This window comes from Heliangelus exortis, chromosome 1 (genome assembly GCF_036169615.1).
Source record: "Heliangelus exortis chromosome 1, bHelExo1.hap1, whole genome shotgun sequence".
NCBI classification, from domain to species: Eukaryota; Metazoa; Chordata; class Aves; order Apodiformes; family Trochilidae; genus Heliangelus; species Heliangelus exortis.
In genome coordinates, this window is record NC_092422.1 from 140,557,696 (window position 1) to 140,572,964 (window position 15,269).

At 37.4% G+C, this 15,269-nt stretch overlaps 2 protein-coding genes across 9 annotated transcripts in view; both read right to left on the bottom strand.

The window, feature by feature from the left end:
- SYCP3 (synaptonemal complex protein 3) overlaps window positions 1–5,509 on the bottom strand; it is a 12,359-nt gene extending 6,850 nt beyond the window's left edge. For 2 of the 4 annotated variants that reach the window (XM_071728290.1, XM_071728264.1), the window contains exons 1-4: window positions 4,672–5,509; window positions 3,208–3,355; window positions 1,760–1,835; window positions 725–759 (exon numbers count right to left, since the gene is read on the bottom strand). In XM_071728290.1, coding sequence (XP_071584391.1) covers window positions 725–759; window positions 1,760–1,835; window positions 3,208–3,337 — 241 coding nt within the window. In that variant the 5' untranslated portion in view covers window positions 3,338–3,355; window positions 4,672–5,509. Of the gene's footprint in view, window positions 1–724; window positions 760–1,759; window positions 1,836–3,207; window positions 3,356–4,543; window positions 4,568–4,671 lie in introns of those variants that run through there. The other 2 variants (XM_071728273.1, XM_071728281.1) reach the window with 2 other exon arrangements.
- A 153-nt stretch (window positions 5,510–5,662) lies between these two features.
- The window catches only part of GNPTAB (N-acetylglucosamine-1-phosphate transferase subunits alpha and beta), a 45,591-nt gene continuing 35,984 nt past the window's right edge, over window positions 5,663–15,269 (bottom strand). For 4 of the 5 annotated variants that reach the window (XM_071728161.1, XM_071728144.1, XM_071728171.1 and 1 more), the window contains 5 exons: window positions 14,714–14,799; window positions 13,455–13,553; window positions 9,618–9,785; window positions 8,015–8,105; window positions 5,663–6,858 (listed from right to left, as the gene is read on the bottom strand). In XM_071728161.1, the coding sequence (XP_071584262.1) occupies window positions 6,781–6,858; window positions 8,015–8,105; window positions 9,618–9,785; window positions 13,455–13,553; window positions 14,714–14,799 (522 nt within the window). In that variant the 3' untranslated portion in view covers window positions 5,663–6,780. Of the gene's footprint in view, window positions 6,859–7,361; window positions 7,420–8,014; window positions 8,106–9,617; window positions 9,786–13,454; window positions 13,554–14,713; window positions 14,800–15,269 lie in introns of all 5 variants that reach the window. The other variant, XM_071728153.1, reaches the window with a different exon arrangement.

The following is a 15,269-nucleotide window of genomic DNA, read 5'->3' on the forward strand; positions in this document are numbered from 1 at the left end:
GACCTGCTTATGACTAAACTAATCCAACTAGGTGACTTGCATAAGTCTCTAATCACTAGATGGCTGGCATTACTTGCCCTCATTCTTTAGCTCTTACAGAAACTTGTATTCTTCCTGACTGCTATAATTCTCTTTTGTACTGATTCCCTGTTCTCTAGACTTCTGACAGTGTGTAGAGTACAGGCTATCTACCTCATTCAGTATCACAACTAAAATCTGTTTCCAAAATTCAAAATTTCCAAAATTTCCAAAATTAGAATGATTTGTTCTATTTAGCTGCTTATATTAGCAGTTACATGGCCCTCATTTGTCACTCAAGTATCAATTCCCAGTTTCCTTCTATGTCATTATAACAGACTAAAACCAGCACCCAACTCAGTGTGTGCCCTTTTCTCTAAAATAAACACTATGCCTTAAGCTTCATCTTAAATTTGGAATTGATAAACAAAAGCACTTGTGCATCTTTGCCTTTTTCCTTTCTGATTCCCTACACTAACACAGATTTCACTTAATAAGCCATTATTACTTTCTTTTCCTTTGTCCTACTTATATCTAAGTTCTTTCTGAAAACTGTTTGGGTTTTTCTTTCAGATCTGATGAAAAATGCTACAGACTGGTCATTTTACATAAATCTTTAAACTTACTTCATGGTAAGGAATTACTGCAAATTCTGCAACTTAAACATGAATTGTTTTCGTATTTATTAGAATGTAAGCATACTTACCTCCAAATCTTTCCAGCATATTCTGTACTTCACCCCTGCAAAAAAGTGTTTAAAATTTTTCTTTGTCCCTTTTTCTGACTTCACAATTAGACATGTTGTATAAACTTAAAACCAATTTTATTCACATGACTACTACTTGTAAGCAGTGAGAGAACTGCTGCTGTTCTAGAAGATGATATAACCTCCTGTGAGAGGTCTCATTTTTAGACTAATTTTCTGTTTTTTAAAATTTTTACTAGAATCTAAAGGGTCCTGAGGAAGAGGATGGTAAACAAAACTGATAGTTCCTTATACAAAAATAAACCACAGTATGTATTCAGCATATCAATTGAAAACAAGTTGATCAAAAGTTAGCATGACTTACACAGTAAGACAAATCCAAGACAAATAATATCAGCTTTGCTTTTCTAACACCTTTAAGATTGTAACACCAGTGTGTAAGGCAGTGCTACAAGTCCAAAAGTGGACATAGTGATGGTGGGTAAAAAAATGTTCATCTTATTTTTATATCGTCATATCCACCACAGAATAACACTTTCTTTTTTTTTAAGAATTAAAAAAAAGTAAAAAAGAAGTATCTCCTATATCTTGATAACAGCTATTTCTACACAGACTTTTTAATTACATGTGCATTGTCCATAAATATTGAATTTCATAAGATTTATCTGTGAAAAAAAATTAGCATACTACAGTTGATCATTTAAATTACTGTTAATATTATTAAGCCACAAAGATCACAGGGAGAAAAAATAATGAAATGACAACTTAGTATAAAACTTAAATAATCTTTTGAAAGAAACAAGAATTTTAAGAACTCAGACAAATGTATCAATTCTTTATAGATGTTCAAAAGAATCAACAACATTTGAAAATGTTGCATTTTCTTTTTTACCTACAACTACTGCATTATCTGTCACCTGTTTTTTCAAATCAAATTCTAAAAAAACCCCAAACAAGTAAAACAAGCATAGCAAATAATAAAATTAGCATCTATTTAGAACTTAGCTGAGAAAAAAAAAAAAATCCTAACCTTACCCAACATCATCTGGAATCACATGAGTAGTCACCAAAGGTCTTTTCTTTCCATGCTTGTCCAATACTGGCGTTTCGCCTTAATACAAATTTCAAAAATATTTACAAAAATACCTTATAATTTGTGGGGGTCATTGGCATTATTAAGTTTAATTACTTTTCTGTATTACCACTTCTCTGCACATGTCTCACAAGTTCTGCCATCCATGACACATGGAGTTCCTGTAACTTTGAACACAGAGCTGACAGATGGTGATGAATTCCTCTGCAAGGATAGATTTGAGCTGGCACTGCCTTGACTTCCTCTAGACTGGACTCAACCCATCTTAGTTTCTCTGTCCACTTATACAAAATTAATCCCAACTCACAAACAGCCCAATCTGTAAGAATTTTGTTTTACTGTAAAATAAGGGCTGAAGTTGTGCACTCAGACCTTTAAAAAAAAGCAAAATAATAAACAGGTATCTATATTCTTTCCAAAACGTAAAAATCCTTGTCTATAAAGGGACAACTGTATAAAACTTGAAAAGGGGAGATTTAGATTAGATATTAGAGGAAATTCTTTACTACGAGGGTGGTGAGACACTGACAAAGTTGCCCAGTGAAGCCCTGGCTGCCCCCTCCCTGGAAGTGTTTAAAGCCAGGCTGGATGGGGCTTGGACCAGGCTGGCTTAGTGGGAGGTGTCCCTGCCCATGGTAGGGAGGTTGGAACTAGATCACCTTGAAGGTCTGTCTCTTCCAACCCTAATCATTCTATGATTCTATTGTATGATAAAATTTCTGTTCACAAGGGCATTGGGGTGGAATTTAGCCTGAACAAATGAAGAAGGGGAGAAAATAAGAGAAACAAACCCGCTGAAGGGCAAAAATCCAGAAATGGAGTTAAATCAAACTTTACAAAAAAGCCTCTTGTATAATGAGTGAGATCTGTATTCTTAATGAAGGTCTGCTTTTTATGACATACCCTCCAAATTAAATAAGAATCCCTTGGCTGACTTCGTTTTTCCTCTGCTTTCTCTGCTTCTTCCCCTTTCTTTTCCTCAGTTCAGACTCAACCAGAAGTACTCTTAACCCTGCCAGCATTAAGACTGACCCAACTCAGCACACCATACAAGCAAGCACAAATCTTCTGTTCTATCCTGGTCTCAAAATATTACATGCAACCAGGTGATAGAAGGATGTGACATTATAATATGGTTACAAAATCATGTAACAAAATCCTACTCTATTAAAGACTCTGCCTACCATCTCAAGACATAATAGTACACTATAAAGAGCTTTTCTTCTGTATTCTCTCAGCAAGCAAAATCAAACAATAAGAGGCTAACTGTAACAAACATTACAAACCATGCTTACTCAAACACTTGCTAACATGGAAGTATCTTCATTTCTATATAGCAAGAAATATTATAAACTTCATGTTTAAAAAAAAAAAAAAATCATACTATCACCTTCTCTAATATCTTCCTCTGATCCACTCAGCTCTTTTCTTTCCTCCTGAAAGTCATAAGCAGGTATGGCTGGATCTTCCTGTACTGGTTTACCAGCTTTTCCTCCATGCTTTCTTCCTGAAGGTGCCATGATGAGATTTTCTTCCTACTGAAAGGGTATGCTGTACCTGTTACATACCTTTCCCCACAATAGTCTGAAGATAAATATGTTTTCATGCTTTCATTGACTTGTTATGGACACTTACAGTCTCCATCTGTAAGCGTATTCAAGCAGTCAAACTGATTCAGTTTTGAGATGATCCACAGGAAATTACCATCTGTGGTATTTTTAAGAACAGGGTTAAAAAAAAAGGGGGGTGGGGCTAGTGGGAAACTACCTGATTCTGCTGAAAACCAAGGAATTAAAATCATGCACTTTCTTAAGGTGCCTGGCTGCTTGCCTTCCATTACATTTATTATGGTTCTTGTCATATCCAATACTGCATTCCCAAAAAACTATGACAATAGTCTAGTTTTAAAACTACAGAAAGTATAACCCATAAAGAAGAACCTGAATTTACAAGCCATCTCCCACTAGATAGACAAATACACACTCACATGTCATTTGTAAAAATCATGGTCAACTTTCACTTTCTGAATTATCTTTGTATTTAGCTATTATGGCTCAGCATTCTGTAACTAACGCAATGAATGTTTTACAAATACAGTGCCCTCTTGAAAAAACAATATCCATTACTTTAGAAATACTGTTTTGTATATATTGTATTTTTATAAATATTTAAGGAATAAAATACCAGTTTAGAAGGAAAAAAAAAATACATGGTTGTAATTATTAAATGTATGAGTGACAAAACGTCTTCCTTTGCACTTTACCAACAGTAAAACAATAGATACAACAGGAAACAGCTAGTGAGCTCTTGCTTAGTTTTATCTTGCCACCTCATGACCCAATACGGCCTTCCCCCATCCTGTGTAGCTACCCACTTTAGCTGATTCAAAGTATCTTCCATCCACCGATGTGTATTTAAAAACGAATTATTCAAAGAAACTCACCTCTTTTTTTCTCCCCCTTTCCCCCCTGCCTTCTCCCCAGTTTGTAATAAGCCAATACTTGTGCTGGTCCCCTGTGTGGGGCTTTTCACTCGTTGCTACCTCAGAGCTGCAGGAGACATGGGCCCGCACCACACCACCACAACCATCACCAGCACCACCCCACAGGCTTCCAGGGGAAGCCACCGAGGTGTCAAAGTCTGAGGGGCACCCTGACGCCCCAACCCTGTTCCTTACTCTCTGCCCAACCACCTTCCACCCGTCCCATGGTCTCTTCCCCTCTCACCGCCTGACAGGAAGGGGCACGGACAGAGGGCGCCTCATACCCTCCCGCAGGCGAGAGGAGCACACAGCTCCCTCTCAAACCCCTCACTCGCACCCGGGCAGCCCTCACACAGCACCCTACGTTCTTACCAGCTCACCTCACGTTCACCCCAGCTCACCCCACACCTCTCCCCGGTGGGAGGCAGACAGACACGACAAGAGACAACCTCACCTCAGCACCTTCCCACCCCGGACAAAAAGGCGGGAACCGCCCCGGGCCGCACCGCAGGGAGGCGGCGCCTGCGCAATCGCCCACCTCACCCCCTCCCATCATGGGGCTCCCTGTCAGGGGAGGGAGCTGCGGCCGCGGACGGGCACCTTGTGGTCATTCAGCAGTAAACTTCAAACCTTGCCTCACTTTATTTTTATTTTTTTAATTTTTTAAAAATAAAAATGGCTTTAATGCCTTCTTCAGCCAACAAAAAGGTGTGCGAAGCATGTTGTTACAATGCATATGTAGGCAGAGTGTATCGTGCCAAAACAGGACTTTTCCAGAAGTCAATGAGAAGAGGCAGGCAGGATTATTTTTCCACTGAGATTCGTTTTATAAACTACATGTGTTATGTCTTGGATTTTTCTGCTGTTCTCACAGGATTTTCCATCTTCATCCATTGCATTGGATGGGCATGGCAAGGTTTGTGTAGTGGGGGAGATGTGAAAAAACGCAGATCGGCCTGGGATGTTTCCTGAGATTACCTTGGAATGAAGTTGGGTTGAATAGAAGATACTAAGCACAAACATCTGTACCTCAAGCACTAATAACAAGAAGTAGAACTGACAGTAGAAAGCACTGACTACTTCAGCTTACCTCATGAGCATGCTAAAATACCCTCCCCCTTAGGCTGCAAGGACTCATGAAACCCCCACCAAACTTCTCAAGAACTAGAAGCACTAACACTTTAAATGTGAAGGTGAAGGATTAATTAGCCAAACCTGTAGGCAAATGGTATCAGTATACTTTGAGTTAAGGTGATTTTTCATTTTGGGGTTTATAAAAGAAATCCTGTGATACAGGGAAGGGGTGCCAGCTTTGCAAACCATCACCTTTGGTTTACTTTAAAACAGAAAAAGCAGACAAAACTGTTATCACATTTTAGTTAATTTAAAAGCAAACTTAATATCTTACAATACATATGCACATACATTTAGTACATCATTTGATTACAAAAATTAATGCTTTTATGAATACTGATAATACAATTAAATGAAGATACACCCCCAAAATTTCTGCTTGAAAACATTTCGTATCATTTCCCACATAAAAACTGTTTTGTTCTGATGTCTCAGCAAAATACAAGGCCAAAACCCTGTTAAACTGGAAAACATCAAAGCTTCATTATTTCAGTAGAAATATTGTTTTCTGAAGTGAAACAACTGCTCCCATACATTGCTACATGAAAACTGTTTTTTACCATCCATATGGAGAGGCACTTTTGCTTCTGTATTTACAATGCTTGTAAAACACTAAACCTTAATCATTTTCATTTGACTACAACCCTTTCTTTGTAATTAAGTCAAGAAATAACACTGATGTATCTTTGGAATACAGTACATCAGATAAGATATAAAATATCTTTCAAATAGCCATTAGTTATTGAGTTACTCTATTTTTTTTTATTAGCATATGTTTCTTCCAAATTCTAATTAAATAGTACAAATAGGGGGATGAATTGTCACTTTAAAGAATGTCAACATCAATAATTGTAGACTATATCTAAATGGCAAGTTACATAATTCTCAATTTTCCCGTAGGGCTAAAAAGAGCAGCAACAACAAAGATTTGCAATATGTTTCAGAATACAAGATCAAGGACCTCTTAGGCTGATCCCAAAGAACTTTGCATTCCAAGATTTTATCTAGTTGGCAACATCTACTGCAATAAATGCAGCTACATTGCTTTAATTAACCCTTTTTATAAAAAAGGATAACATGGCCATGAACTAACAGTTATAAAGTAAGATCTGCTGAAAACTGCCAATGTACAGGTTTCCTGCAGTTATTTTTTAAGCTGTTTTATATTTTCACAGTTCCAGCAGCTTGTATATGGTGAAGAGTACTGCAGAGATTCTAACTGTAGATGCATGATTTTTTTTCTTCATATCAACGTAGTTAAAATTTAAAACCATAAAGACACTTATGAGAGAGATTCTGAATGCTTATCACATCTTGAGGTAGACTGATGTTCAAAATAAAGCTCTTCTACACTTTGATTTGTTCATGACCAACTTCTTTATGGATCCTTCTCCTTGGAAAAATCTTTCGTTTAAGTGCAATTAGCTGAAGAGAGGGGAAAAAAATAATACAATATTTAGTTCTTTGCTGGGCTAGAGTCACACAGCTGGTCAAGCTTTCATCCTTGAAAGTATAAGTTTGTACCATCCATGGTAACAAAGTCAGTACGTTTTTGGTTTTTTTTTTCACTGCACAGGAAGAAAGAATTATTTACTCAACTTCATCTATTAGTCCACTGGACTTCTCAATAACCAGAAAAAAAAAAAAAAAAGTGAAAAATACCATATGCCTATATTCTAGTTACTTCAAAGTTATTTTATGCATTTTAATTAATACCACAGTACTCTAAGTTTATAAAAGATTGACACGAAGCTAGTATCAGCTAAATATATATATACCTAGCTGTAGAACTGAGTTGAATACCACCTTTGAAAACTAAGTCACTAATGTACGGCAGGTTTCCAAATACATATAAAAGACTGAAAATCAAAGGAAAGATTCATGCAAAAGTTACAGGTGGGGAAAAAAAATAATAATCAAAAGCCAACCTTTCAAGAATTACACCCTCTTCATCAGACCACGGAAAGTGTTACTTAAGGCCCCAACCTGCAAAGAATTACCCATATGATTTGTTCCATTGACTCCCTCTAAGTTTACCAGGATTAATCATATTCAAGAAAGCTAATTTATGCTTGCAAAAATGGAGAGGGTTTTCCTTCAAGTTAAATTTAAAACCATTTGAATTGGAGTCTTTGCACTTATTTAGGGATAAGATTTAGACAAAGCCCTTAAATACTTTCAGGTTCTCTTCAGGACATAGGTATTGCTACTGCACAAATTTTCTTCCTGCTAACTTACTTTGTACTTTTACCAATATGTGTGTTAATAGACCAAGACTTTCAAAAACAATTGATGATTTTGAACATCCAAATTTAGCACGCTTCTAACACCTTGATGGTCACAAAGTGCCCATAAAGGGAACACCACTCTCCTTCCCCCCCCTCACAACTATCTTTTCAAGGAATCTCAACACAATGACTTAAAAACTAAAACCTAATTAGTCACATATCACCTGTACTTCCTTTATGAAGGAAAAATCCTAACTATGCTTCAACAACTATCTGAAAAATCCATTCTGTCATTCTAAACATAAAGCAATCTCTTAAACACTATAGATTTGATAAGAAGATATTAATGTTACCTGTTCAGCAAAAAATGAGATGACTGTAAATACAATAAGTGTTACTAGAACACAATAGGTCCAGAATTTGAGCTTGTCTCTGTATGCCCTCCTGCACAAAGAAAGAAAGAAACAGCTTCACAAGTTGAAAATACAAAAAATTCAAAGACTTTCCATGAAACAGGCTATGAAGGCTTTATCAAGTACGTAAAGGATGGCTACAAAGAGGATGAAGGCTCCCTCTTGACAAAGCCACATAGAGAGGATGAGGGGCAAAGGGTACAAGCCAGACTGAGAGATGTTCTATCTTAATACAAGAAAGGAATTTTTTACACTGAGAAAAATCATTCACTAGAACAACATCCTAAGGGACATGTTGGAGCCTCTACCACTGGAGATTTTCAGGATGAGACAGGATGCTAGCTAGATAATCTCATCTTGGCTCCCTTTCCCATGAAAGGATGGACCAAGTTATTTTTGAGGTCATTTCCAACTTGGGCTATCCTAAGATTCTCTAAAATGTTTTGATAATGCATGTCTTGTGTTAAAAGAACCCAAATTCTTATTTGCTGTATGAAGCCTAAATTCTACTTATTTCATAACTTACTTTACTTTCAATGTAATCTTGAAAATACTCTGCTAGCCTCCTAGAGCCATTGTGGTTACACTGGCTCTTAAGTCAAAATCAAATACCATTCAAGATAAAGGTGGAAAACTCAACTAAAAGTAAACATGGACTTCCACCAGCACTTCACCATGCTTTAATCCACCCTGGTAGAGATCTGCTTTGGCTACAAACAAGTCAAAATACAGTGTTCTTGTGACACCAATGAAGTCCTGGTTGATAGCCTCAAAAAGGCAGCCAACAATATGCCTACTCCTCCAGCCCAAATTTCTACAGCTAACTGCTGAAAGACAGGTTGCCCTTCACTCCTTCTGTCACTGCTACAGCAGGGCTTGTAGCACTACAACCCATGACTATTCTTGTCACCTACAACCTTCTGATTCTTCCTACATTTCCTCTATTATTTTCTCTTTCCTTACTAACAGCTCTTTCTCATCATCTGCTGATCAGCAATAAAATTACTATACTACTCTTGTCTCATTTTCTTCATTATGCCTGATAACCTCAAATCAACGATTCCAGTTTCTGAAATTAAACTTTTATAAAATTTCAAGAGGTGGACACACATGACAATTTAACCCATTTTGTAAAAATGAGACACTCATATATGCTTTCCAACTATTATCCAGCTCATTATTGATGTCGAACAGATTTTAAAAAACACTTTGTGAGAAAGGTCAGCTTTTTGCTCATGTACAACAAGTATCCCAAACAATGTTTTTTTTACATTTAAAGAAAATCAGAAATCATTACTTTTTAAAAAAAATAATTCTTCAAAGTAAGCTAAGGCCTATTAATGAAATGTTAACAACTTTATGAGCAATAGAAAAACTCAAATCCTACAAATCTCAAGTTTTAGTCAATTCAAATATTTTCACAATATTTCACTGTTAACTCCTTCATGACAATATTAGGGGAAAAAAAATCACTAGCACCAATACATTTTATAGTTATATGCTATTTCACTACAATAACTTGAAGAGAACCTGTGTAACATACCATTCTTGGAGTTCATGCATGTGAAGGAAACGATTCCGATATTCTCTTGGCAGTTCAAATTGGGAAGGTATGGGAAACATTGATTCATAAAAATCCCTAAGCACTGCTTTCACTGTCTGAGCATCTTTGTGGTTGTGATCAATATTGTCATTTAGGCAAACAAATTTTCTAGAAAACAAGAATTCTCTGTTAGGATATTTCATTAATGTGGCAAAGGGGCTGGCAAACCAAAACCACAAATCCTTTTAAATAAAACTAATACCGTATTCTTCTAAAATCAAAATTATCTATTTGATACTGGCAAACAGTTTCCTTATTGTTTCGGTTTTTAAATTAACTTGATTTTAGTCTTGAGCACCAAGGCTGACAGCCAGTCAAAACCCCTGAGGAATCAAATGGTTCTTTCCTATTTATGTAATATTGCCATCTAATGGGCACTAGAATACATTATCCAGGAGCCCACCACTGGATACAGGCAGCAGGTTGGAAGGCCAGCATTATGATTTGGGTAACAGTTTTATAGTTTTTCATACCTTACCATGAGTAAAGTATTTTAAATAACCAAATGAGGTTCACTTTATGAGGTAAGCCTACTATATTTTACTGCGTATGCTGCACTACACAGATAAAGTCAACATAAAAATTATAGAATATCATATAAGACAGGGCAAAGCTTGGTTCCCAGGCTCAGAGTTACTGAGAACACTATGTAAACTGGGCAGAACATGGCTTGAATCACAGATGCAAAGCTGAACCTCTACCATCAACCAAAATACAAGCAACAACAACCTGGTTAGAATTTAGATGGAAATCACTGTGACCAAAGAAGTATGCTCCCAGTAATGCCTCTTGCAAAGAGTTATTTCTGCTATATGAAACACACAACTATCTACATTACCTTCAAATTATTGAAACTAAAGCAGCAGCGAGTGCGTTAGACTGCTATATATCCTTGGCCACTTTGACCTGGTGCCTGACAACAAAAATTCCCTTTCCCACATATGGGCAAGGTTATGTGCTTTATTTATATTGTGAGATACCAGACCCTTATATTTCCCCAGAGGGGGAAATCGTATCTGGTGACATATGCCTTGTAACTCCTAACCTTTGTAAATAAGCAGTTCTGGTCAGCCGTATTTTCTACACTACGGTGTGTTCTTTCAAAGAGCAAAGTTCAGTCTTCCTACTTGAAGCTGGAAATAATTGTAACTAGAGCACCTACACCAGACTGCACAGGGCATTACCACTTCTCCTCAGTCTGTACTGAATCTGGCACAACAATTATGTGCAGAGGACAAACAGTTATTCAAATTGCTACATCTGAGAACAAAATAGGACTCTGCTCTTCCAAGAGGAGCAGGCTATGTTTATACCATCAAGAAATGGTGTGCAAAGCAGCTGGTTAAGGCAACCATGTCTACACTATAAACGTTTCAGGAGTTCACTCTGGACTTTCCCTGACCTTCTCCCTCAGACTGTCAGCTCATTAGCCCTGGGAATGTAGTAGCTGCACTCCTGGAGTAAGTATCACTGCTCAGCTTCATCTGAAAGAAACGCAGTTTACGGGCTGGGAGGTGGATACACATAGCAAAAGCAAAGCACAGCAAGTAGGAGAGATGAGGATAGTAACCTGTTTCTTGTTTTAGTCCATCCAAAAGAAACCATATCTGGAATTCCTTTGTGTATTCCAGAATTAATGCCTAGACATCATCTTTTAGCAGATCAGTAAATGAAAAATACTGATAGTTTGTCCCAATAGAGGCACCTAATACCTGTTTTTTGGAACTGTGTATAATGTCTTTATATGCAGAGAAAGAAAACATGGCAAAGAGAAGGAAATAGTGTGCCCACACAGCCATGCCAGCTCTCCTTTGCTGATTACAGTACTGGGCTATACTTTGCAGGAATACAGACCCAGCAATTGACTCAACCTTACTTCAAGAAACAGCCTCAATCTGGGGCTATAATACACTATTGGTCTCAGAGGGAAAAAAACCAAACCAAAAAACAAACCAAACCAAAAACCAAACCAAAACCAAAACCAAAAAACAGCAAAAAGGGCATGCATAGATTGAGTCCCAGACAGAGTCCATAATAGCATGGCATCGCGGTATGAAAATTAAGGAAGATTCCAGGAAGATCAGCTCACCAGCCTCATTCTACCTGCTGAGGTACTTGAAACAGACTAAACGCCCTAACACAAACACATCTTCATCTATGGATGCAATCACTTCACAGGTCCATTTTAAGTTGCTAGAATGCCTCAAACCCATTAGGCATACCCATACCACAACCAACACAGCTTCAGGATCAAGTTTGACATCAGCAACCACCCTTCAAAATAAGAAGCCAGAGATTGCAAGCATGGACTTCAACACTGAAGGTGGAGAACTCATGTTATGTTGCCCTCCTTGGACCTAACAGAAGGCCTGAAATCACATCTACATTTCAAGAAAAAGTTCTGGACAGCAGATACAAAAAAATGGAGGAGGAAGGGGAAATGCTGTTGAAGTGATGAGTTAGGGCTCTGCCCACCTTGCTTTTAAACTGGGTCACTGTGGGAACTGAAACATAAGAGTTCTGTGGCCAAAAGGTGTTCTTGTAAGGAGTAAAACATACAAACCACCTTCATCAGCAAAATATCTAAAGATCAGCATTACTCTTTATGAAGGAATTACCTAGCAAGTAGTACAGTGGAAGAGGCAAGCGAAAATCTGCTCTTTATCTAAAAATCCACATAATTATGTATCTTTATGGGAAGCTGAGATTACCCAATAACTTTGCTGTGACCTGCAAGAGGAGGTTTTACTTTCCCTGGCCCAGTATGCTCATCTTAGTCTCCTCCTTGCTATGTTTTTTGACACTTGTTCAACCCCACCTTAAGGTCAAACTCATTAAATTGGCAGAGAGCTCTTTAAGTTTCTGAAGACTCTCTTACTTCCAGAAAGTTCTGAAGAACTCTGATTCTCTGAAGACAGATAAAAGAGTGTGCAACCAAGAGGAAGGAAGGAGAGGAGACAGGTGGAGGCATGGCCTCCCCTTTAAGACAGCTTGCTATTAAATTGTCATCACATCTTGTTGATCCCCAGTCTTAGAAACAGGCTCAGGACTACAGCTGAATGCTTTGCAAAGCAGATTCAGACTTGAGTCTCAAATACAGAATGCTTTGTTTTGCCAGGGGGTTGCTCCCAAATGTATTCCTGGGCACTTCTTTTCCTCATTTATCCCCCAGTCATTTCAGCAGCCTAATTCAACACTACAGAGCCTGCTCTCAAAATTTGATACCAGTTGTTGGTTTTCAACACTGAAGAGTGGAGAAACAGAGGATAGCTATCCAGGTTTGGATGATTTATCATTAAACACTTAAAAAACCAAAAAAAACCCCTTTTGCCATGTTGTAACAAAGCATGAAAACATAATGGATATGCAAAACAGGACTTGTAACAAAATAATCCCCAATTAAGCTTTGTAATAAAATTGCTACATACAACAGGTCAAAATGCTCTTCCTTTAAAATAAAACTGCCTGCAATATAAACCATATGCCTTCTAAAATGGCAAAAATGAAAGCCTCAAAGCCAGCTTATCTATACATTTTCAAAAGCTCTAGATATATAAAAATGCAACAAAAATTAATAAAATTATCCCTAATAAAACAGAGAGAGCAGACACTTGGACTGAATAAAACACAATAAATTAGAAGTACTTTTGGTAAAAACTGGTCTTCTCCTGTAACACACAAAGCAGAAATAGATTGCAATCAAATACAGAGTTGAAACAGGTTAAGTAGAAAACTAAAAACATCTCAAAACTTCACACAAACCAAGGAACAGGATACCTGGGGTTTTTTCGTATGTCATCCAGCTGACCAACCACATGAGAAACATTTGTGCGAATCATTTTGAAGGCAATTTCCTCTTCTCCCATGATTTCAAACCTTAGTGTTAAAAAAAGTTCTTATACATTAACAGAAGAACCCAAAGTCAGGTTCAATAAACATTATTTTAATATTTTAATAATTTTTTTAATTGGCCCCCCCTTTGTTAGAATTTATAATTTTATTTCTATCAATATATTTACATTTTCAGCTTCTGTTCTCATACAGAATCACTTCCAGTTAATTTATTAGTATCCAACCATAAACAAAAGAACTGAGTTCTAATACAAATTAAACTACACGCTTTTGCATAAGAGTAGCAATTAGCCTGAAAGCAGGTAACATTTATGCTTTGTTTAAACACACACACAATTTACAATTGCAATTTAAAATTACACTTCAGACATGAGAAAACATGTTATTATTCAGTCACTAAATGCAGAAAAATCTTAAAAGAGTATATAAAACTACAGCCTTAAACACAAATAGAACCTCCCTCACCCACCTAAACAATAACTTGAAGACCAAACATATGTATATATAACATGCTAGGAATATAATTTCTGAAATATGTCTTGAGTTTAAAAGGGGGTCAAATGCTCTTTCAAAAGTCTTACTTGAGGCACCATACTGATCTATTTCACCTCTTATCCTGATACTAGATAATACCCTTTGCCTATTCCTTTGTCTCACCTGACAACATACTCCATTTATTAAGCTCACAAAATACTGAAGTTAAACAGAACAGAACTACCAGATAGAGCTAAAATGCTTCTTATACTGAAGCTTAAAAAAACACCAGAAAAAAGGATGAAGCAGATTTACAACTTGCAAAGCTGTAAATTTACAACTTGTGCACTTTCCTCCTCTTTAAGCACTTTAACTGCCCTCACTCACTACGTATAGCCAATTTATATAACTATCTGAAGACACCCCAGCTTACTACTGTACCACAGAAATTAGGATGTGGCCCAGCATGACACAAGTAGCACAGAAATATTTCATCTGCCTAAATAAGAAACTACTAAAAACAAATCACAGCATGCTGCATGGTAAGACATACAAAAGCAGACAGCAGTATGTTTCTTCAGTTCCACTGTTTAAATTGAGCTAGGATTTGTTAACATTCACATACAATCTTTGGTCATGTATATATTTACACCTCTAACTCCTTTACAAAACCTAGCACTGATTTTCACAGGGCTGTAACAACACTGTACCTGTATTTGTTCTTATCCTTGTATGCCTTTCGAATTCTGTCAGTCACAGGTTTGCAATTAGTCACAAGGTTTTTTGTTACTGGAGGCTGGAAGAAAACATTGCTTTGATTACAGGTTACTCTTACAGAGACTGTTGTAAAGAGGTACTTTGTAGGAAGTCTGTGGCCCTCCACTGGGGTCTATCCAGTATGCCTGTGTCTCCCTGGTATTAAAGAGTCTGAAACTGGACACAGCACCTGAGGTCCAGTCTGAAACTGGACACAGCACCAGTGCCAAGTACAGGGGAAAGATCACCACCAACAACTTGCTGGCAACACTCCAGCCTAATGCAGCCTAGGAGCCCAGTAGTCACCTTTGCTGCAAGGGCACACCACTGGCTCACATTTAACTTGGTGTCCACCAGAAGCCCCAGGTCCCTTTCTGCCAGGCTGCTTTCCAGCTGTGTAGCCCGCAGGATAATATTTGTGCATGGGTGTGTTGCTGCCTGTGTCAAGGACTTTGCATTTCTGCTTGCTGAACTTCATGATATTCCTGTTAGCCCATCTTTGGGGGTTTA